This window comes from Trachinotus anak, unplaced genomic scaffold, assembly GCF_046630095.1.
Source record: "Trachinotus anak isolate AG129_WGS33_773 ecotype Australia unplaced genomic scaffold, CSIRO_AGI_Tana_v1 ptg000024l, whole genome shotgun sequence".
Taxonomy (NCBI): domain Eukaryota; kingdom Metazoa; phylum Chordata; class Actinopteri; order Carangiformes; family Carangidae; genus Trachinotus; species Trachinotus anak.
In genome coordinates this window covers 1,092,372-1,117,204 of record NW_027273875.1, presented here as the reverse complement: position 1 = coordinate 1,117,204, position 24,833 = coordinate 1,092,372, and the positions used below count along the sequence as shown (strand labels likewise).

The 24,833-nt window shown below is 39.4% G+C and overlaps 1 protein-coding gene across 1 annotated transcript; it reads right to left on the bottom strand.

The window, feature by feature from the left end:
• Positions 1–4,081: 4,081 nt before the first annotated feature.
• On the bottom strand, positions 4,082–10,627 carry yipf5 (Yip1 domain family, member 5). The gene is made up of 6 exons (XM_071461561.1): positions 10,470–10,627; positions 8,721–8,838; positions 8,121–8,293; positions 6,032–6,177; positions 5,657–5,838; positions 4,082–5,352 (listed from the first exon to the last, which is right to left on the bottom strand). Exons 2-6 carry the CDS (start codon positions 8,828–8,830, stop codon positions 5,190–5,192), a joined length of 774 nt encoding a protein of 257 aa, XP_071317662.1. The 5' UTR covers positions 8,831–8,838; positions 10,470–10,627; the 3' UTR covers positions 4,082–5,189.
• Positions 10,628–24,833: the final 14,206 nt, after the last annotated feature.

Below are 24,833 nucleotides of genomic sequence, written 5' to 3'. Positions count from 1 at the left end.
GATTCAGAATGCTGCAGCACGAGCACTGACAGGGTATTTCTCTCATATTAGTGCCTCTGCATTAGCTGCCTGTAAAATCCAGAAGAGAATTCAAAATCCTTCTCCTTACATGCAAAGGGGCCCTGAACCATCCCATAGTTAAGTTGCTGCCACAACCTGAGGCTGTAGCGGGAACTCCCATGGTGCACTGAGCACTTCTTCCCTCTTCCTCTTCTCTCTCTCTGCTTTTATATCACAGTACTGCATGTCAATAAATTTGTGATGACGATGATGATGATGACATTTTTTTAAAATTAGGTTATTGTTATTATTAATTGGTACTATCACCTTGCTGTTATTATTATATATTATTATTATATAGTAACACTGTAACCTGTAAATATCACTATTATTATTACCATTATAACAACTAGTCTGACAGTGCTTGAATACACACAGTAAGACAGCTGTTCCTGGTCTCTCTCTTCTCAACGTTTACATTCCAGATTCATGATTCATTAGAGAATATATATAATAGCTATTGTGCAAATTTGATTTAATCCTGTTTTATAACTAAAAATTGGGGTTAAATGTTTGTTCCTCTCTCTGCCTCTCTGCCTTCATCCCTACAGCTTGTCTTTACCCGTATATTTCTTTATCGCCGAGCAGGAGACGATTTCATCATTAGCTGCTATCATCAGTCAGCTGGGCCAGCTCGCTGGGCTGAACAGGCTGTGGCTCAGGCTGGCCAGATGGAGGTGAGATTATCCTCCATTAGATAACATAATGGTATGGTGGCCCCTATTCACAAGCAAACCGGTCAACTAGTCGGCTTGTGGATGATGGTGAGGACGCTGATCATTAGTTGCCCTCTCAGGCAACTATCAGTAGGAGTACAGAGGAACTGTAGTAGCAGTTCAGTTTAGTAACAGTAATGGTTTTGCGTAATAGGTGTTTACACAGACAAAATTAGAGACTGATGTGATTTCTCAGGGCCCACCCATGTTGAAAGAACATTATGTGTATTCAGTATACCTGAGGCACTTAATGAAATGTGTCCACCAAATGGCATGTTACACTGTGTTATGTAAGATAAGAAATTAGCCCATAAAATAGCAACCAAAGAGCCACGGAAACAAACGTGTAAACAAACAAGCAATAAAGCAGTCTCAATACTGAGTGAGGTGGGTGAGGCTGAAGTGACTCACACATGTTGAGTCAGCTATAAATTTTCTGATAATGACTGTAAGGAAGTTTAAAAAAAAATGGGGATGAAGTCATTGCTCTAGGGGAAATGTCAGATTGCAGCCAATGACCACAGCAAAAACACAGCAGTTAGTGAGCTGAGAGGACAGACGATGAGTAACTCAACACTGTCATCTGGAGGCACTTGGGTGTAAATGTTTCAGGAGATGATGACAAACGACACAGCTCTTCTCTCGTATTGAAGCTGTTTCTATCGTTTCAGCAGCCATCTGGTTCCCATCAAAATTTCTAAACATTTAGCACAGTAAACACTCCACATGGGAAAATGAATAAAAATCCCAAACAGTCAACAAGTTACATTTTTCTGGCTTCAAGCTTCTCTTATCGATTCCACCTTTACTGAGTTTTAGTTATATATTGTCTTTATTTTAGTTTTTTTTTTTCACAGATGTAGCCCAACACTTTTTCATGTGTATGTGCTAAAGCCTGGTCAGTGCATCAGAAAACAGCCCAGTGTATTTTTGAATGCATCATAAATTAGGCTTAAAATGACTGTATGTTGGTTTACAAAAGGGTTCTACATCAACTCTCCACACACAACCAGTTATTGAGCTTTGAATTGTAGGAAACATTTCTTTGGATAGGATAGGATCTCAAGGGGAAAGCTGTTGTTTGTCTGATTGTATCATGGTGAACAGTAACCATGACCACCAGTACCCACCTGTTCATTTTGATATCAGCCAGTACGACCTGTATATTTGTACCAATCGTGTAAATCATGTAACTGTTGTCTGTCAAACCAGTTTGCTGCCTGTATATGACATTTCCTTATTTGGAAAGCAATGACATGTCAATCAAATATGAATAATACAACCTAATTTTAAACTCTAAATTAAATCATCCTGTTAATATGCTTTTTTTTTTTTTTTTGCTGAAAATGTGGGCTTTTGTCCTTAAGTCCCTGGAAAAAGAAATGGTGGATCAAACTTTGAGTATAACACGATTTTTAAATGAAGTTGGAAATTGTAGTAGAGTTTAGGGAAAGTATTATTTTACACACAGGGAAACAGTATAGCTACAGCATTGTGTAAATGCATTCTTAAATAAAGATTTTTCAAACACCAGCACCGAGTGAAAAATGAAAGATAGTCAGATAGTGACGAGGACGAAAGTGTTGGAAGGAAAAACATGGTATTTTGGAATGAATTCCTCCTCTAGGCTTAAGAGGGGAAATGTGAGATGCCCCTGAGTGAATACAGATGCAAGATATTGAAAACCCAACAAGCTCTGCAAACTGGTTGGAACCAGATACTGTACATGCACAAAGGGTGCATGAATGTCAATATCCTGCTCACTTGTATATATCCAGAATATCAACTGTTTCAGAGATCCCCTGAGCTGAGATGACGCAGAACAACAGAATAATTACAAGTACTTGAGATACTCGCCACAGCGCGCACGCACAAAATGAGTTGAAAAAGCAATTTATGACATATACAAGCAACGTTTACATCCCTGTGAAAGTGCAACACTGGACACTTTGATATATAAAAAGACCCTGACACTAAAATACAGGTTGATTTGACCTTCTTTTTAAATGGATATGCAAAACAGATAATACATACAGAAGATGAACACATGGTTGTGTGAGAGTGGCCTGTGAGAGCAGACTGCTCCTGCTAGGTTTGCTTGAAATGCAAAGTTACTCCTTGATGTTGAGTTTGTTGAAATAGAAAAAGCTCTCCATTTTAATTTTTGAATTATTCATCCCTCCTAAGTGGGTTATCATCCATTTAAGGAGCCCCCTCTGTGTATGTGTTTTGTGTATGTTAGTGCAAAGAAAGCCCAGAGGGAAAATAGAGGCTTGTGTTCTAATGGCAAAAATAAACATCTCTTCTTGTCAACCGTCTGTTTAGATTGTGTGTCCTAGTATTTTAAAGCTTTACTTAGGAATAATAATTTCAATGAATGTCTTTCTACCAGAGGCTGGCCAGTTTAAGAACAGTAAAGAGTTGTAGTTTTTATTTGACCAAACAACTGACCTTGGTGGCCTGTAGTTACACTAATCAAGATGACAGAATTAGACAAACTTGGTGTTATGGTTAAAAGGCAACACTTGAGCAATCAAAACTGCAGAAAATGTATACAATATTGTGTATCATAACTAAACCATTAAGAATTCTACAATGTATTTGTCATCAAGTTACAGATTTGTACGAATTTTTAGCTTAATCTGTATTATGTGCCAGGATGTAAAGAGGTGATGTTTTTACTAAGGAAAATGTTGCACGTGACACTAACTATCCTATAGTTAACCAAAATGTTTATTTTCATTTAATGTTCATATAATGACAGTAGTCATTAACTGCTCAGCTGAAAGTTCTGAGCACATGAGGGAGATAGAGAGCCGTCCAGAGTACTTGCAGCTGATGACTGGTGAAGACTGTATGCGGTGAGGCGGGACAGGTGATGGTGCAGTTGACGCTGCCTTCACCTGACAACGCCTTTGTGCTGGAGGTGCAAACACGTCCAACATGATAAAACATCTGCACACACTTCATGCAATTACAAACCTACTTTTAAAACTTGAAGTTCTTCCAGGTCTAAAAAGCAATAAAAATGACACTGATGTGGATCAAAGCGTGGAGATGATTTCCTTTGATCTACAAACCAGCTGTGATAGATAGAATCTCCCCAGGTTGCTGAAAACTGTCATTATGTATCATACACCCACTTCTTCCAGTGCACACCAGCCTTTCTTGTGCCACGCGGCAAACACTATAGGTTCACTGGCCAAATAAAACCTCTGTTTCAGTCTGTCTTGAACAAAGGTTAAACCACTTCTTACAATTATCTGTCTCATCATACAATGGACCCTTTAATATCACCAGGCAGATAACCTTCAAACAACTTTAATGTGCATGAGAAGACATGAAAAACAGATGACACATCAAAGCATACAAAGTGAGCCGACTCTAAAATAAAGATTAAAGAAATGTAAGGGATGCAAACTAAAGCAACATTCTATATATCTGTACCAAGACCCCATACAGTATGTCACAAACTATTCATTCTCAATGTCTAATTTGTTTGGTTTTGAAAATTAGAACAATGTTTATGTGCAATCTGTACTTCCGTCTTCTTGAAAGGCATCAAAACTTGAATGAATCTCAAGAGAAAATATAATAATACAATACATGAGAAGATATAGGAGAGCTGCTAATTTTAAATCAAAGATCATATCACTGCTGTGATGAGCATGGTGGCATGGGATTCATGGCTCCTCAGTCCTGGAGAAAAGAGGATATTGAGGAGGAGACACCCATTTGTTACTCCCCCCTTTTCTGGGTGGAGGTGTTGAATGAGCATCTGTAGTCTTGCGCTGACTTAAAGTGGGTGTTCCCCTTAGTCTTGCAGTTGGAGAATCTATGGATGTTTGCCAGAAATGGCTCACAACAGCTTTTGAGAAAATCGTGATACGTGGCATTTTCACTGGCTCCAAATTATCCTGCAGGGTTTACTGAAGGTTGGTTATCGGTCCGTCTTGGAAACTGAGAACCTTCTCCCATCTTTGTCCAAATTAAACTGTCCCCATCAGGTTTCCTTTGTGTGAACTACTTGCTCACCTTCTTCTCCTTCATCTCCTTAAAATCATTGGACTGTACTAGGCTGTTTAAGGTCCAACGCTGTCCACAGGAGAGTTATTTTTCACCAGGTTTATTTGACAGCCCTCTCCTTTAAGATGCATGAAGGGAGCAAATGCGGCGAGTAGACATGAGTGACGCCATTCACTCCAGTCTGCAGATGGTCAAGTCGGAACGTAGTGAGAGGTGGAGGCTCATAAAAGAAAAAAAACACCTTGGTGCCATTTTAGACAGCAGCTCCTATTTTTCTGTAATAACAGTGTAATTAGACAATAATTACACTAATTACACTGACGCTAATTAGACTGCTATTACAGAAACTGGAGAGCAATTATTTTTAACTGTTACCCAATGATTTTTTTAGAAGACAGAGATGAGTGCAAAGACCCCATATAGGAGAGCACAAGGGTAAGCAACCAACAGCTGCTGCCCGTCCATGGCCAACGCTGAGATGAAGATCTTTGAGGCTGAGAAACTGCACCAGCCAATGATTGCTGCTGTTAGTATAATTCCCATCATGCCCCTAGAGAGAACAAAAAGGAGACAGGAAGTTGGCTTTGATTATTCTAACAATGACCAGGAGGAAAGCAGCATTTATACAGTTTCATTATATGTACAACTATCAAATAAAATGGGAAAATATCAATTTTGCTAAAGTTAGTTATTAACATATGATCACTATACTGATACAATAAAATTCTATCTGTGAAGTTTATACTACTAGACAGTGTTTAGTAGTAGTGTTGTCCATAAATAAAGAAAAACCTTTGCTTGATTTACAGGATATCTCAACATCTGTAAACTGAACTGTTTTAAAGTGTACTCACTGTAAAGAGAAGAGGACTCCAAAGCTAGAGAGGAGGATCATGGGGAGGAGGCAGTATCCCAGCACGCTGGCCACACAGCCGAAGGAGACGCCCGTCATACTCATTAGGTTGAGTAGGCAGTACATCCCAAGGCAGCCAATTGCACTGATACCGTAAACATAGCCGAACTGGATCTTACCTGACTGTGAATGGAAATGGCAAAAAGAAAAAAAACATCCACACAGTAAGATATGGATGTGGACACACCTACATGATGACAGTTGTACAAGTTGGTGTACAGATACAGTATACTGTATGTGTGTTTGTATGAAGGCTGTAGAGGGATCAATGTAAGTTAAAGAATTATAATTCACCAGTGTTAACTAAATGATTTACCAGGAGGAGTGTTGCTCCGAAGGCCAAACAGAAGACCATAGGGCCAGCCAGGTCTGTCTCATTCATTATGCTGCCGTCTGCTGCTTTCAACGGATGGAGCACGGTCAGAGTCTTCTGCCAGATGTGGTCAAAGTTGATTCCTAATTCTAAAAGAAGGAAAAAACACAGAAAACACACATTAGGTATGTTGGATACTGGATCTATAATCAATCATAATAAGAAAAAAAATCCCATAAAATAAGTGCACACAGAGTTGTATTGAAAAAGCTCAGATACAAATATGGAAGTATTTGCTACATAAACACCAGGCCCTTACAGTAACTAAGAAACCTTTACAAAAATACTTTTCAGTCGGAGCTTTTCCTCTCAGAGCAGCCTTGATGTGTCTTCACCTTTAAAGGTTGGACTTATGTTAGTCTACAGAGTGTGAATTAGGTTTGAGCAATCATGCACATTTTCATGGTCTCTGAGCATTTACTGCAGCTCAGCTGTAAATCTGTCATTGAGTCTTAGCTGTGTGGCACCACACAAGTATACATAGGCACGGGAATGGACAAGGCACAGTAAGAGGCATGGAGACTGATCTCTAGGTCAACATGTTCTCCAGTGGATCTAACTGACAGAGAATCTAGTTTAATAGAAGAAAATCTGATTAACATCACGTTCATTATGTTTTTCTGCCTTGTTAGCTGTCCATCTGCCAAAATATGACTTGACAGCAGTTTGGAGCAGTGACCAGACAGAGCAGAGTGGCAGCTGGTGCTGGTGGAGCCCTGTTAGATGTGTCAAGGGCTTTTATTGACATATTAAAGGTTGTTTTACTCTACATCAATGTCTCTAATGTAAAACATATTTAGGAAGTTAGTAGTGCTTTACCACTGCAGACTGAGGTTGATTGACAGACTGATTAGGCTACAAAAGGTCAAGATATAATGAGATGACAACGTAATGAACCCAAAGGGTGAGGAGCATCAGGAGTGTCAAATATTGCCTCTGGCGCAGTCACACCAAAGAGCTTTTTTCATTATCATGGCAGCTAGTGTCTGATCATATTCAACATATCAACATTAGGTATTTATGAACTTGGGAAGAGCATGTTCTGGTTCATATAAATAGCTCTAGTTTTCTAGGTTTTTTATTAACTTGCTGTATGAAGTGACTGAATACACTGAAAAGTGCTCTATAAATAAAATGTATAATTATTGTCATTATAATTATTGCACATTGAATTAATAACAGAAGAAAACACTGAACAGAAAATACATCTGTATGAGCTGATAACACTATAATGTCAGAGTTAATTTAAAAACAGTGAAATGGCTTATTTTCCAGCATTTTGTGTCTTACTTTACTGCAACAGGTCAAACACAAAGTGGAAAACATAAATGGCACAATTCAATTTTAAATTAGTATCCTGCTGGTTTGTATGTAACTGCACAGCATTTATGCCAATGAAAAGCTTTCTAATGTGTATAATTAGAGGGAAAATACTGCAAAACTGTGGAAAACTCAGATCTGCCAATTTTTGCAGTGACTTTGGCAGGTAGCCTGCCTTCGATTCATCTGTCCTTCCTATTCTATCAAAAGTTTCTTGCAACTAAGAAATTCTCTAACTCTGCTAGAGATTGCAACAGATGGATGAAACTTTCATTTCACATCTTTAGACCAGAACTCATGTCCTTGAGGTGATACTGCACCCCAATTTTAACAGGGACACTGTATTTTTATATTTTAGTGGTATAGTGGTGCTGTTTTAAAAGTAACTTGCAATGATTCCAAAAGCTGGTAAAGAGTGCAGCTCATGAGTACTTTCATCCAACCGATTATTCCTCCACTTCAGTCCAGTTTAGAGTAATATGAAACACAGCACATAAAGCAAATCCTCACTTTTGAGAAGCTGTGGCCAGATCTGACCTTATCAGTTATACAAATAGCAATAGCAATAGACAGAATAACAACAAACTAATATATTTAGCACAGTTAACAACAACAATACACAATGTGAACTATCATGAGAAAAGTCAGAGGAACTATGTAAGAGTCAAAGTGCTATGTAGAGGTCATAGCCTCCTGGCTGTGGTTCACCCACCTTCTAGCAGCGGTGGCTCGTCATCAAAGCTGCTACTATACATGGATTGTGATGGTGATGGGGTGTAGGTTTGTGTGGGCTGGAAAATTTGTCCTGTGTATGGCTGCTGAGGCTGCATCATCCCTGGGGAAGAGTAGTCCATGGGCTGGGAGTAGTCATATTGCCCATATGGCCTGGAAAACACATAATAATAATAATGATGCTTAACAGGACCCTTTGACTGAAAGAATGCCAAGTTCTAGTTATTAATGCAAGTTGCTTCTCCATTGTGGTTTTCAACGGGGCATAAATAACAAGTTTGTTTGTTTATTTGACATACTTGCCCCTCAACTTTTTCTATTCTTGCTTAAACAAAACAATCTCCCTTCCTCATCCTAAATACCAACTCAGATGGAATTTTCAAACTCACTTAAAAGATGTTATATGAAACCTTAAGACAGGTATGAAAAGGTTATTCTTCAGAAGCTGAAAGCACACACACACACACACACACATACATATATATATATATATACATAGCACATGAATGAATAACAATGTTGCTCTGGAAGGTGTCAACAGGTGAGGGAGAACCGGGTAAGGAGGGCTTTCTTCGCTTACTTGTTGTAGGGGTTTTCAGTGTTGCTGTAGCCATAGCCGGCCTGGCTCTGGTCATCTACACTGTAGCTTGACTGGTAAAAGTCTGTGTTGAAGTTGTCAAACCCCGACATCTCTCACTCTGGTAGGAACACAGGCACAGAAACAGGAATATAACTCATCAGCTAGTATGACTATTTTGGTCTGCAGTGTCCCTACATATACACACACACAATACCCACATAACTAGACATTATACGCTCTCTGCCAAACTTGTTCCTTTCCTGTTATAATGAGCATCATGTTGCCTAGCTTTGTTGTTCAATGACAATATTCAATTATAACATATATCAAAATCACAACTTTTAAGTGCTGTTATGTTGAACAATCATGTTCTCTGACAGATGCTCCAGTTGGCTAAAAACACAAACTAGATAATTCAGAAAAGCATCTGAAAAACTCAGTCTTCTATTTTTTTAGGCTCAACTTCTATTTAACTAATATACAATTGTGTGCAAAAATTTGGGCATCCTTGGGAAAATTACATATTTTGTTGATTCTTGACATGAAAAAAAGAAACAGACATAAAAAATGTCCCTTTTTTCAAATGTCACTGCTGCTACTTTTTATTTCATCAACATAAAAAATTAGGTATGGTATGTCCAAAAGTTTGGAAACCCTACTAACTCAGTTCTTAGTAACACTCCCTTTGGTAGATATCACAAAGCATATATAAGATCCACCCACAGATTATTGATGATGTTCAGATCTGGGGGGGCTCTGAGGGCCATTCCAAAAGCTTCAGCTTGTCTCTCTTGGAATAATTTATGGTGGATTTTGAGGTTTGCTTGGATCATTGTCCTACCCTGAACCCAGTCTCTTTTCAGTTTCTTGACCAACTGCAGGACATTTATATACATGATATTTCATGGAACCCATTATCCCCTCTATCCAAGCAATGTGTCCTGTGCCACTGGCTGCCACATAACCCCTATATTTCCACCCCAAAGATTAACAGCTGGCAAAGGTGGGGTTACCAAATGCTGACTTGGAAGGTTGCCTAAACTTATGCATGGGTCACAATTGCTATTTAATAGTTTTTCCAATTCTTAGGATAATTTCTTTGGTGATTAAGTAGCTTAACGCCTGAAACCACTACACTCAGCCCTGACAACTTCCCATCGAGGGAAGTCACTTTAGAAATGACAGATCAGAGACGGAAACATTAGCAGGTTACAACTCACAGTCGCCAAATTCTTAGCTTAACTAACACTGACCAACTTAATGTGAAAGGAACTGGTGTAGTCTCCTGTAAACCATTTGAAGGTCTGTATTTATAAGTTAAAGTCGAGGAAAGCGTTATTACTCACTACAAACACACAGCCCTGTTACTGTCATTAGAATAACGTTACCTCCGTATGATTTCACACAACTGAGCTAAAGTGGCTAACGGATTCAGCTCCACACACAACACCGAGACAACTTTGCATGCTAGTGGCCAATTATTTTAAATTGCATTAACTATCAAATTACTCAACAGTTGCAGCTGGCCAGAAGTGAAACCTATCTTGTCAAATTACACAAATAAAGCTAATCTTTGGGTGGCTAACGTACCGTTAACTCTGCGGCTAGTTGGTCAGCTAATGCTAGCTATATAACATTTGCGGAGACCTGTCTCGCATGTTTTACCCATAATGTCAGCGGTAGCTTTAATACTGCATTTAGCCTTTTCTTACAAAACCATTATTTTGAGCTATAAACGCTGACACTTACCTGCGATGTTTGACAAATCTATCCAGAGCGCTGCCAACTTGGTTGCGGCTGCTACGTGTCAGGATAAAGGTAAATCTTCCGGGATGATACGTAGTCGACGGCAAGCCGGTAGGGTCACTGCCAAATTGCCTTTTGCGTTTTTGCAGAAAAAGTGGCGCATCCCATAGACGAATAGTGGTATTGCATAATGGTCACCAACTGCACGAATTAGCAGGGCTAATATATGAATGTACATACACGGCTCTACATTAGGAACACCTGCACACCATGCAATTATCCAATCAGCCAATCATGTGGCAGGAATAGAGTGCATAAGATCTCCCAGATACAGGTCAGGAGGTCAGTAAGGGGCAAAAAAATATTTCTGAACTTGCTAATCTCCTGAGATTTTCACAGACAACAGTATCTAGAATTTACTCACAATGGTGTGAAAAAAAGAAAAAAAAAATGTCCGTTGAGGTGACAGAAAGGCCATGGAAACGCAGATAACCATTGTTGACACTGAGCAGAGAAGCATCTCAGAATGCACAACACGTCGATGCTTGGAGCTTCCACTCCTGTCTGCCAAGAACACAAATGAGCATATACATTTAATAATTTCATGGATGCTCTGCAAATGTCACAGGAATAGGCTATTAAGTGATTTTATAGTGATGCATACAAAATGGATTCAAAGCACCAACAAAGCGCTAAAGGGTCACTTGCACTGTTGACAGAAACATTTAAAGTTATTAGCAATATGCAATTTTTGGAATAACTATGATCAATACTCAAATACAAGATATACTTGAGAAAAAAAAAAAAACATTTACAAATTTACAAAGATGGTTAGACATCTCCAACTACAGTCTGTTTTTCCCACCACAGGTATGACAGCCCACTGGGTTCTGACTCATGGTTTGAGAAAACCAGGGTCTAACGGAGACAGAGGGTGGAAGATGATTTAACAGGACAAGTGTGGAGCTCCAGGCAAGAACAAAGGTAGTCTCTTTCATCAGGAAGCAGAGGAGCACATCGATCACTCTTCCTGTGCAGGAGAGCTGCACCGCTACCAAATACTGCAGGCAGCTCCATCCTCTTTGATGATGACAGATAATGTAAAATAATAGGCTGATGACCTCTGCTGAGAGGAAATAGGGGCAGGAGGGAATGACAGGCAGAGACAGCATCACAGATGTGGGTGTGACCTGAGATGAATGGCAGACTACAAATGAGGAACAGAAAAAAACAGTGGGATCAACAGTGCAATACTCTTTCATGTTTATGGTTTAAAGGTAAAGAGAATATATTACAAATAGATGTAACAAAATAGATATGAATTTAGATGATAAATATAAAATGGCTGAAGTGATTTTTTTCTAATACTGGAAAATTAGGAAATTCACATTAACCAATGCAACATCTGTAACTTCTCACTATCTTGGCCTCTCAGGGCTTTTTAAAACTGGAATATTTCTGCCTCTGTGCTGTCACAAAAACACCTCTGGCATTCATAACAATAAAATGTTTGAATTTAAGCCATAGATTAACTGGTGCTGTGTTATAAGAAACCAAATTACATAGACTTGGCTCTGCTCCTAGCCTGGAGTTACAGAAGGAGAAATGGGAAAAATAATACAGTGAAAAAAGACATGAAGAGAAACTTTCTCATTATTTATGGGAGACATATTGAGCCTCTTTCAGAAACTCTGATCGAGTTATGGGTCTTACACAAAAATACACAGAGAAACCTTTTGGGCAAAGCTACACAAAGCAGTTGCCTCGGCAAGGTTGCACAAGTTAGGAGGAAATTTTCTTGCCAGGGAACTTTGTGACCATCTGTCACATTTTGTTTCCTGTTGGAGGCAATGCTGGCAACTAGAGCTACTGTTCTGTTGAAGCTGTGCTTTTATACTGAAGGACAAATGAATCTCACATGAAACCCGTGAAAAAGTTGGGCTGGATGAGGGGAAAAAAAAATTACGAAAAACAACAAAAGAGTATCATTAACAAACCTCTCAGCTGTGCAGGCCCGACATGGATCATTTCTCTGCTTCGTGATGAACAAAATCAATTTGCTGCACGAAACATGAATTCCTACAGCAAACACCCATGACTAATCACAAGCAGAAATGAGTCGCCTCCTCTCCATTGCCTCTCATCTTTCTTTAGACTTTTAATCATTTCTAAACTTGAAGAACATGCCTTTCTTCTTAATCCACTTAATGAAAGAAAATTGAAAAGTGCCTGAGAGGGTAATTGAATTTAGGGCAGTGTATTGCCATGTGCTGTCATAATTGCCTTCTTTTATAAAGTCTCTGCTGTAATCCTGCTGTCACTGCTTGGGTGGATGAGTGGATTAAAACTACTGAATTTCCTCTACTGCAGCAACCTCTCGTCTCCAACCACCTACTGTACCCTCAATTAAGATTTCTCTCTCCACTTCTCCAGGATCAAGGAGAGAGGAAAAAGCAAAGGATCTAGCTATCTTATTATAGGTTCTTCTGCAGAAAAGAAAATATATAAAAATGATGCCGATAGGAGATAATTTGTCTCCCTCTGCAAACAACATACTGAGCATGTGAATGAACACAAAATACACACAGCTCTATTTTTACAGCAGAAATGGATGCGCACACTTCCTCAGAACATTTACAAGATTAAATCCCTTTAATTCGTCTAATTCGATTTCCTGCCACCCCATTGATATGACTGCTGCACAGATCATAAATGAAAAGGCATCTGGTTCTTGTGTGAGCCTGTCTCAGGAGCAGCTTTCCCCCCTCCCTGTGTGAGTGAGATACATGAGCACTAAAATAACAATCAGCAGCTGAGGAGTTTGTGAAGTTTTGTTTGTTCCAAATTGAGATTTCCACCCACTCAACATCTAACAGCTTGTGAAAAAATGAAAATACATATCATTTTGAATATATTGATGATACTGGTAATACCAAAACCATTTAAACAGGACCAAAACATCATGTTAAGGTACAATTGCTCTTATGTAAAAAAAATATTTTTTTACTGAAATCAGGAAATAATTCTCCCTGAAATTAATGTGGTTTTGCGTTTTCCAGTAATCACACTTTCAGAGGCATTACTCAAAAACACAAAAATGTGTTTCATACACAATTACACAATAAAGTGCATGATGCATAAAAATGTGTTTTTCTCTTTCATTTTTTAGTCTACATTTTGTCCTAAATGAACACATGCACCATTAAGTCAGTGTCATTTAATTTCAACCTTTTATTTTGAAAGGGAGGGCAATACCTGATACAGGACTGATGATTTCTGGAGGAATATACTGTGGAGCGTTGCCATCCTTGTCTTATCTGCCTCTGGCTGGCATCAGGGACAGCACCAGTCGACCCACGAGTGTTCCACCTGTCAAAACAGATTTAGAGGCTTCTATAATAAGTCTCATATTATAAACAGTTGCATGGCCTTGGCTCTCCGTCTTCCTCCATCTCACCCTTACAGGCACTCTGCCAAGTTTTACTTCCCAGTGCCCTTAACTTTTGTTATAGGATTTGGCCGTACAGATTGCATCCAGTGTGAGGTATGCCATGCTGGACATACATTTGTTTTATCCCAGTGGATTAAAGCTGCTCTGTTATCGCAGATCAAATTAAGGAAAGTCAATATTTTTCCACACGACAGCCTCTTTGGGGGGTTTTTGTTTATAGCAAGTGCAGAATCCATATCTTACAATTAAACTGCCATATCATTCAAGGTCTTAAACTGGTGATGCAAGGATCAATTGACTTCAACCTCGGTGCCAAGATCAATGTGTTTGGATAGATAACTCCTAACAAGCAATTTTCTATTTTATGCCAATATGTAATATCTTTAAACTAGCAGTTTTCCCTCTGTATATGCATATATATTTTGTAATGAGGGAAAATACTTAAGATAAACAATAGTTAAATTAATTAGTATATCTGACGAGCCTGATAAAAAGCCAATAACTATCAATCTTGTTGTAACACTCACCATCTGAAATGCGTCTCTCTTCTTTGAGTATATTTTTCCATCTAACTGAAACAAATTATTTGACAGAGGTAAAGTTGGGGCCCAGACTTCAGCAGAGATTTCTTCCGGGACTCCAGGAAAATGGCCAGCTTGCATTATCTGATCATCAGTCTGGTCTCTAAACACCTGAGAAATACTCCCATAGATACCCTCACATGGTTTTATATCATCAGTTTGTGATGTTTAACGCATTTCAGAAGTTCCAGAAGTTATGATGAAGCGTTGCAATTTCTTTTGTTTTCGTTGTGGACTTATTCCCTCAACTCATTACGGTCCTCTGAGAACAGGTATGATCTTGTTGCCTTCAGCTGATGTTTCCCTCTCTTAACAAGACAGCAGTTGAGAAAAGGTGACAGCCATGTGTCTCTTTCACTGGATGCACAGCGTCCTAGGGTTCCATTGCATTGTTGCATTATTAAAGCTACTGTCAATGGAGATATAAATATCCGTCCTTTAATGACTGTGAGTGTTGATTGTCAGTGCTAAAAGATCAGTCTAGAAAAGAGGCCCTTGCTCTGGGCTATTGGTTTAGTTTAAGGTGGCTATAAGATGTTTTGCTAATAAACAACAGGAATCAATTATCCCACAAATGCAAATTACCTTGAAAATACCTCATTGTAAGAATATTTAGCATTGTCAGTTGTCCTACGTATAACATAGCTGACAAGAAAATTGTAGACAATCTGCTTTCCTGATGAAATTGCTGATGGCAGGAGAGACCCACCACAAGTTCAATTATACATCTTCAACTCCGTATCTGTCACCTTCGCTTTCTCACACTGTCGGAAATTATTTATTTCCACTGTGTGTGCAGAGAGCTTCATACGGTTCTTGAGTGCTCACTTCCTTCATCTTACTTTACTCTGCATCTCACTTTGTCAGCTATAGCAGATAGAAGGATTCCCGGGAAAGTTGTGCATATAGATTCTGTGAATAGAGATCATGAGAAAAATTAACAAATTCAGGTGTCCTGTAAAGCAACAACACATGTGCAGCATTAATCATATACTGATCATCATTTTAAAGATTTATAGCAAATCACTAATGGTAATGGTATTTTTTAAAAGAGGAGATTTTCTTATTTCTTTGGAGATTTGGCCCCATCAAGAGATTTGTCACACATTGAGGACCTGTGGAAACCACCCTTTAATCCTAAGAGTCAGGGAGCAATGCCCAGAAAATACTGAAGGGTGGGAGGGGGGGTTGGGGGTGGGGGGGTGGGGGGGGGGTGCTGTACACACACTAACACTCTCCTACACACTCAGAGAGACAGAAATACACACCACAGGAGAGCTGACTACGGCTGTAAACTAGCACAGCTATCTACCCCTCCACAGTGCTCCCACGTGGCCTCTACGCTGGCAGAGGGAGACTGGGTGCTTAGCAACATCTCATCTGCATGGTTTGCCAAATAAACAGGGTCAAGATCCCTTTAGGCTTGGAGAACTTCACAGTGCTGTGCAACGCCAAGGGGTGGCCTGAGAGATGGAGAGAATAGCACAGATATTGGCTGACTCTCTTCTTGGCAAAAAGTAGTTGTTGTCTGTAGATGCTTAGTCTCAGTGTTTAGCCTTCAGGATTTATTCTTCTTAAAACAGGAACAACAGGTCGCTGATGTGAGGCGATCACTAGACCTGTTTCAAGTGCATCTCTCTTGTTTCTGATTTTATGAGTCAAAACTGGAAGCACATTGTGCTGCCTCGATCAAGATAAACTCAGTTTTGTAATAATTTCATTTTTATATATTTCATTCACCAAATCAGTGGTGTGTTTTTTCCCTAGCGATTTCTCTCCTCGTATATGTTTTGTGGCTATTTTTGATTTGGGTTCAGACATAAACTGGACCAGTCAGACCAGTCACTGCGACTCAGAATCAGTATTGATGGCTTAAATCTCCATATCAAAGCTGGATGGGAGACACTGGAGAGCAGCCTAAAAGCAAATTACTGTTTGTTGCAGCCTACCATCACATTTGCACAAGACCAACTTTGTCATCATCCAATGTTAAGGTCTACTGAAAAAAAAGCGCAAGAATGTCATCTCTAATGAAACACAAGCAGCATGAACTCAATGCAATTAAATAACAAGATTCATTTTAAAAGCAACTAACGCAATAGCGAGTTCAATACTAATGTGTTTTCATGATGGTAAATGTATCCTAAAGTACATTAAAGCATTACACTGTGTTTTATTTTAAATGGGTTGTGTGTGACATGGTCATCACGGCTCATCTGCGTCTGATGCAATTCAGATAAAAAGATGAGTCATAATACACTTACACACAATCTGACTCAATGGATGATTTTTTTTTCTTAACAAATAAACACAGATTTCTTCCTTCACTGTGGAGCTGTCAGATCCTCCACCCCCTCCCATCCTTTCACTACACCCACAACTTGATCCTGGCCAACTGCTTTCTGAGTCCCACATGGTGCAAACTGAATCAAAGACCAGCTACTGTACACACACACAAAACCTACCGATTTTAACATTGTGTACAAGTGCCATTTTCTCTATGAGCGCAAATGGGATATTTCCTTTGTTACGAAATGAAAAAGAACATTAGGAGAAAGGTTTGGCCACTTGGTTGTGTGTGTTCCTGGTAAAACTTGACCAACCCATTATAACAGTTTATCAATCTGTCATATTATGTAACTGCCACCTGATGTTGTGTTAGATCTTTTTTTTTTTAATCAACTTTATTTGTAATAATTAGTTAAAATAATCAACAGATATTAGTAAATATTTGTGGATTATTTTAACAGAGAAAACATATTTTGCTATTTATCATAGACCACTTAATGTCCAAGTGGAGATAGGACATTTATTTTGAACCCCCTCCCATTTTTAAACAGTGGTACAAAGCATCTGTGGTGTTCAAAAATGATTCACACGTGAAAACTTGACCTGCCAACAAATCTCAATTCTTGACAATAACAGTGTCACAAAGTAGAATTACCACCTCGCGACTGTAATCCTCTGCCCACTAGCCAAGTTGAAGGAAATGGTCACAATCTCCCCTTCCTGAGTCACAGCATTAAATAATTCAGAAGTGTATTCACAGAACATGAGGATTTCAAAGTGAAGTTGACCTTTTGAACATTTGGATGCAAAATGAGTCCAAGTGAATTTTAATGCCTGATGTAATGAAATTCAGTCTGGGCGTTGAATGTTTTTCTCTGATTCCAGCCTCCATTCACACTTTTGCAGTCACAAGTACATGAAGTCACTGTGACTTTGAACTTCGACCTTTGCCCACCAAACCGGTTCATACCAAAGTAAATGTTTGTGCTAAATTTGAAGAAATTCCCTCAAGGTGTTACTGAGATATTGAGAATGGGATGGGCAGCCCTTGCTGACGCCGGCGTGGAGGCATAACAAAAATAAAAAATGCATCAGGGGTCACAATCTGTCAATCAATCAACCATCACATGGTGGTTACGTTATAAATGTGTGCGCTCATGCACATGATTGACAGTATGTGATGGTATTTGCATGCACCTTACGAATATATGTGTTGTACCTTTGGCATATGATGCTTGCTTTTACATGTCCTGGCTGCACAGAGCATGCGCCTCTTCCTTTTGTCTCTTTTGTCTGTGAGGGTTGTAGAGCTTGGTCCTGGCCCTTGTGTGCCTCTCATGAATCAGGCAGACACTGGTTTTTGAGGAAAGTGTTGGCACATTTCAATAAGAGGCACCAAGCTCCTCTAGGAAAAGCCTCGTCTTGAATGTTTTCCTCTGATTCCTGCCTCCCATCACGCTGTAGAAGCACTGTCATCTAGGATGTTAACACCCGGGGCCATTGTGCAATCATTCTCTTACATGAGCATGTGCCAGTAATCTGCAACAATCACTCAATAAAATACTGACTACATACAAGTGATATTTAATCTCTCACATAGTAACTCGTGAAATACACTGCTTCACTTTATCCCATCTAAAAATATATGTGCGTGTTCATATGAAGAAAATGATTGTTTTTAATTTCATGTGAAAAAGCATTTTAACATCATTCCTCTGTGTACATGAAAACATCTAAAAGTACATGAGGGATAAAAAGCGGCCTACCTTATCACGGCTGTCAACTTTGCCTTTGTTCCTTTTGCAGTCTAGAACAGCATTAGGCTGCTTCCTCCCTGGTGCTCAGAGCGTCATCACTGTGCCATGTGCTCATCAGAAGGACGTTTTTGTTTCCCTCAGGACAGAATGACACAAGTACGTGTGTCTCTGTGAAGGTAAACTCAGATGAAAACTCAGCCTTGTCCTTTGTGGACAGCAGTGCTTGAAGAAGTTCAGGCTAGTTCTCTCTGACTGTCCCCACCATGGTCAGTTTTCTCCATAGCAGCTCCTGGCCATATGAAGTTAAAAAAAAAAAAGATCACGTGATGTTGTGCCCCTGAAGACCTGCTGTCACATCCAGGACCACACGCTTGGCCTGGTTCTTCTCTGGCGTAGCTGGTCCTGGCATCACATGCTGCCCAGTTCTTGATACCGTATTTCCCTGGCTTACTTGGCATACACTGCTTGAATCAGCAAACCTCTTGGATTGCAGCACACTTGTTGTGTTGATGATGGCCAAGTCAGGTATCACTACTGTCGGAACAGATCACCCATAACAACATATGAAAGGTCTGCAATGACACAGTGGTGCAAAAAAATACCCAACCAGACTATATACCATAAACTAGAATAGGACCTTTACACCAAACACATGTATGTCTGTCAAGTATACCTCCTTCCAGTTATCATTGAGGGGGGAGACACCTGTCCCCCCTCCAAGTCTGACATATTTAGGACTATGGTTTTGATGTGCTTCATCAGGAGAAGTTCAAAGTGGGATCTGATGTCATCAATCCACAACGTGGTATACCTTGTCTTCTAGTGCATCTTTGCTGTCAGGTTAATTCATGTCATGATCTCAAGGTGTCAGGTCAAGGTCTGATCAAGAGCCTCATGCAGATTCAATCATTTTGTCATCATGGTGCCACAGAATGAAATATGGCCCCAAGGGAGCTTTATATATCTGAGCTCTGGGAGAGGCACTCTCTATGACTGCAGCAATTTGATGATTGTTTGCAAGAATGACAAAATTCTCACAACCTACAGGTATAATATGTAGTTGGGAAACTGTGAGGTCTGTATGTGCACATTTGTATGGGGGTCTGGGTATGGAAATCTATCCACTGGATTGGATGGACATGGTCCTATAAACTTCCAATTTTTTATACTTTGCTCTTAATTGTATTCTCACCCATTCATTTTCCATGGCCGGTCTTTTCTGTGAGCACCACTGATTCATAAAATTTAAATCAAGAGTGAATGAAAATAGTTCAAAAGTATTCTGTGTGGAAGATATCATGAAGCCTAATGCTGATCTGAAGAAATAAACTACATTTTTCAGACAGAATATTTGTCAATCAAAATCAGATTTGACTGGAACACAACAAGAGAGTTAGCTATCACTTATTGTATCGCTTTTCAACAGCATTACTCATTGGAGAAACTGATTCATTTATTGTGTTATTATAATACTCGATTGATTACTAATGTTTTAACCTCATGCAAGCCAAAGCTCAGGGCCTCAAAGCATAGTCACAGTCAACAGATGTCACATTACAATCCATCTGCCACATCGTCATCGTCATCTTATCACTTTCCTGTGTGTATACAAAGTCATTAACATGATGGTCGTCACGCAATGATTTGTACAGAAGATAATGATTTTACTGTTTCTTCCTCATCATGACTCAAGTACTGTCTGCCCACACACAAGACCAATATCGCAACTACAGTGTGTCCAAAAGAATGAAAAGCGTGTAGTAAAGGGATGTTTAATGGTAATTTCCCTCCGTTTTATCATAGGATGGTGACCTGAAGGTACCCCGCTTCTGACTTCTGACTAATGCACGCAGGATATACAGTATTAAGAAATTTATGAAAGAATAAATTCACAGTTGCTTTTTGGGTAGCCTGTAGTCTAGCAGTATACAAGCCTGCTAAGTTATGTAATGCTATAACATCATCACTGTTAATCACTGAGGGAAATGTACACCTGCTCTAATAAGTGAATGACTTGAAGATAAGGAGATGAAAGCTTTGCACTTAAAACTCTAATGCTACCTAATTTTTTCTTTTGTCGATCAGCATATTGGCCATCTTGCCTTCCTGACTATGAAAGCCACAGTATATGTGAGAGGAGATTTAGATCAATGATCTAAGTCCACTGAGAGGTCCACCAAGTTAAACAAAAAAAAAGAATTAAAATAACAAAGACGAAAAACATCTGGATTCTTACAATCTAATCAAGCACATTTTAGTTACAGAACAGAAAAAAAGTTAGATAAAAGATAGATCTACAATAGAACACACAAATCAACTCACATCTTTACAGCTCACAAGCAGTGCTGCTTAAAACAAAGTTTTTCAAGCAAATATGTAAATTATAGATCCTCATAGAGCATAAGTTATCAACAAAAACATTATAGAAATGTTCCGAGCTTCATTTAGCATCATTCCTGCTGTCAGCTCCACAAATTAGAAGCTACATGCAAACATGTGAATAACTCCTCAGCTCAGTCAGCTGCATCCAAAATAGCTTTGGATCCATACATCCCTGTTCTGTTTACACCTGGCTCCAAGGATGCACCCTCATTCTTGATGCCTTCACCGGTACGCTGTACAGCGCACACAGAGAGACACCTGCAGAGCCTGTGTTAGTGAGTGGGATGACAGCTCTGCTGCTGTGTTGCTGGCCAGAAGACAAGCTGAAACGTTCAACTTTCCCCGTTCGCTGTGGTGTCCTGGAGGCTTCTACTTATCCTGGCTCCAGGAGTCGCTTGTCTGTCCCTCAACGCCCTGCTCTGCTTCAGCTGCCAAAGCCCTTAATGTTTAGTGGGCTTTCTGTTAAATATCCTTGCCTCCAGGGAAGGCAGTGGACCTAGTTTAGCAGGGAAAGCTGCGTTAGCCTGTGCAGAAAGTGGATCAAGAGGGGATTGAGGGGCAGAGCAGCGAAACGACACAAAGCAAGAAGGAACTCATTTTTTGGCCTGTTGAAATAGGCAGAAATCCAGAAATATTGTAGTTTTATTGCTCGGTAAAGAGTATAACACTTTAACATTCACAAGAAATATGCCCTCTCTTTGTCAGTCTGCTGGAATTTAATCTGTGTTTTGAGCCACAGAGGAAATTATTTTCTTCTAGAAACTGTTCATAATATTTGAGACGATTACAGTGTAGAAACTAAATCTGCTTCCCCAGTTCAACTGACTCCTGTCGTGTGTCTGACTGCAAGTAGTAAGAGGCTGTATTTTACTGGAATCAGCTAAAAATATCTTGTTTTGATACCAAATCTGGGGCATTGGAACTTGTTGCTGACTCCCACAAGGACTTCATGGAGTTTAGGGTTGAAGATCAATACTGCAGAGACGAGACATTTCTTAATGATCATGAGTTCATCAGCAGACTTCAGTAATAAGCTGAAAACCTTGCTGAGCAAGTCTTTGAAGGCCTGAGATTGATGAGTCATTGCATTAGTAGCCAGAGGTGTTGGAGTGTACCTGCTCAGTGGGACGTGGGGACTGATCATCAGCAGGCTAATTTTATGTCACGCCAAAAAATATTAATATAAAAATAAATAAACCATTAATCTTTTTCTCAAGCATGCAGAAAAGATGTGGGGTGCCTTCACAGGCTGTCTGAGAAAATGAAAGAGAAGATTCCCTGCTACAAGAATTGTACAGTATCTTCTTTAAAATACAATGACTGTAATGTAATTTAGTATGGAAAATCTATGCATTTTCAATTGTACTTATTATTTTTATTATTTATGTGATTATTTTTGCTTTATTGTACATGTTTTCTTTTTTTGACATTTTGCTGCTTTTCCACAGGGTAAGTACTAAAGAAACAGTGCGATGTGATTGGTTTGAAGTATTTGAGTCAGATATGGAGACCTGAGTGATGACATACATGAAATAAACAGGATACTGATATAACTGATGACTGCCATGCATGACGTCATGGTCCTCATTAAGCTGATTCTCTCTCTCTCTCTCTCTCTCTCAAGAGAGAGACCAACCCTCCCATTGCTCCCCTCTCAAAGACACATGCACACAAGCACACATACATATATACACACCTTCCAGCTTGCCCGCCTTCACACCATCTAATCACAGAGTGACTCACCTTACTTGATGGCTCCCTAATGGAAGCGCTGATGAGATCAAAATAAATAGGTATAATGCCATCAGCAATGTCTTTTCCATGACATCTATCATCACTTCTCCCAAATACCTTATTCCACCTGACAAACACCTCTCCTCTCCTTGGTCGGATTGGTTTCCTACAAAATTCAAGGCTAACATTCCTAGTTGTTTGCCGGTTGAAACTTTTGCAAACCATAAATAGCTGACCAACTTTCAATAAAAACACTAAACGTCAAGGTTTGAGGGATAGCTCGTAGAAACTCATATTGGTAAATACTCATCCTCTCTGAGTCAACTGAATTTATGCATTGAATGTCTGCCTGCCGTACTTGCACATTTCCCATCTAAGGCCTGGCATCATTCACTGTGGCTGTAATGAGAGATGGAAGTAGTATGCTGTTTATTTCAACCATCTGTGACTGGCCTGAAAATTCCCTTTAATAGTCTTTGCGCAGAGCAGGAAAGAAAATGACTGTGCTGTGAGCTGATCTGTGTCAAGGAAGTGAAGAGCTCATGATTATACTTGGAGTGAAAGTGGAGTGAAGTGGATTTTCTTTTGCAAATTAAAAATCTCTCTGATATTGTCTCATGGAAAAACGATGAATTATGAACGCTGCCTCTGTGCTTGTCGAGTAAATATTTCATCATATACGGTATTTTGTATAGATTCATGTAAAACTGAAATTAGTTTTGAACGATAGAACGATAAAATGGCAAAGACAGCAGGAAACTAGAACAGATGTCAAAACCTGTTTGATGTAAATATATCTGTCAATGTAGCTCTGAGCTCATCTTTGTTTTACTGACTGAATAAATATGTTAGAGTCTACATAGATATATTTTTGAAACACATGCACAGAGCAGAATCCATGGAGGTGTGTGTCGCCTGCTTTGGTGATGGTCCTGCTGTGTGTTTTGCAAGCTTTTATGCCATTAAACCAAGCGCTCTCTGGGGACAGAGAAAGCTCAGTTGAGATGAACTGTGTCAGCCCAAACAGGTTTAACTCCTTACAGGTGGTCAATCATCTGGTCTTTAAATAGCAGTGCAGCGGGGAGCGGTGTAGTGGCTGCATTTATTTATGATGAAGCTACAGCCGTGGCCTACTTCTTGGTGACTGCTCAGGTCCCAGCCAGGCACATGTCCTCCCTCTATCTGTCTTTTATTCATTTTGTTTCTATATCATTCTCTTGCCCCATTTCTCTTTTGTAGGAGCTAGAGTATATATACTGTGGCTTAATACTATCAGTATGATCGCACTAGCTGACAGACTATTTCCCACCTTCATATTATTAATTGTACTAAGTATATCCTGTGCGTAATTCTTCATGGGGTACCAAGTTGTTGTTAGTGTGTTTGCTGCTTGGTGTCATATTGAGCTGCAACTTCAGAATAAACAAACATTTTTAATTTTAAAATGTCACAAACAAGCAACTAGTGATGTTTTTCCAGAAGTTCTTGACACTTTTTTGAGTATCTAGTAACACCAAATTGAAAAGCCAAGGGATTCTGGTGCATGTTTGGATTCTAAAGTGTCTTATTATTATTAATTTCTCCAGTGTGACCTTGGAGACATTTAAAACACGGCTTGAATTAGAATTACTGTAAACAAAAAAATGGAAACAGGCAGGAAAGAGTTGCTAATAATTCAGGCTACATACAGGGAGGGCTTCTTGAGAGGCTACACAGGAGTTGGTTGCAAATGTCACAGTAAATTCTGAATCACCTTTGAGCACCAACAACAACTCTGAGTGATTCCTGTACCAACATGATGCAAGTGATTCACATCCTCCATGTCTGCGTCTGTGTAAGTTACGCTTGATGCCTTCAAAGGTGCAGAAGTATAAATTTAAACTTTATTTATTTCTAAAGAGGAAATAGTGACATCATTTCATCAGAGGTAAAAGACATAGTGGAGGAAAATGCTGAAAAATGCAGTTTTGCTTTAGGCAAGGTTGGTTAAAGTGGACATGAAAGACAGATGAAAATTAAAGCAGGATGCAGACAGAAGGGTGTACTAAGGAGACTGTTTAGTGCGAACCAGACTTTTTGAAGTTCAGTATTTGTATTTAATACAAGCCCTGATTTGGCCTTGCAGCTGGTGTGCATTTGTGAGACTACAGATTACACGACCTTATATTCATTT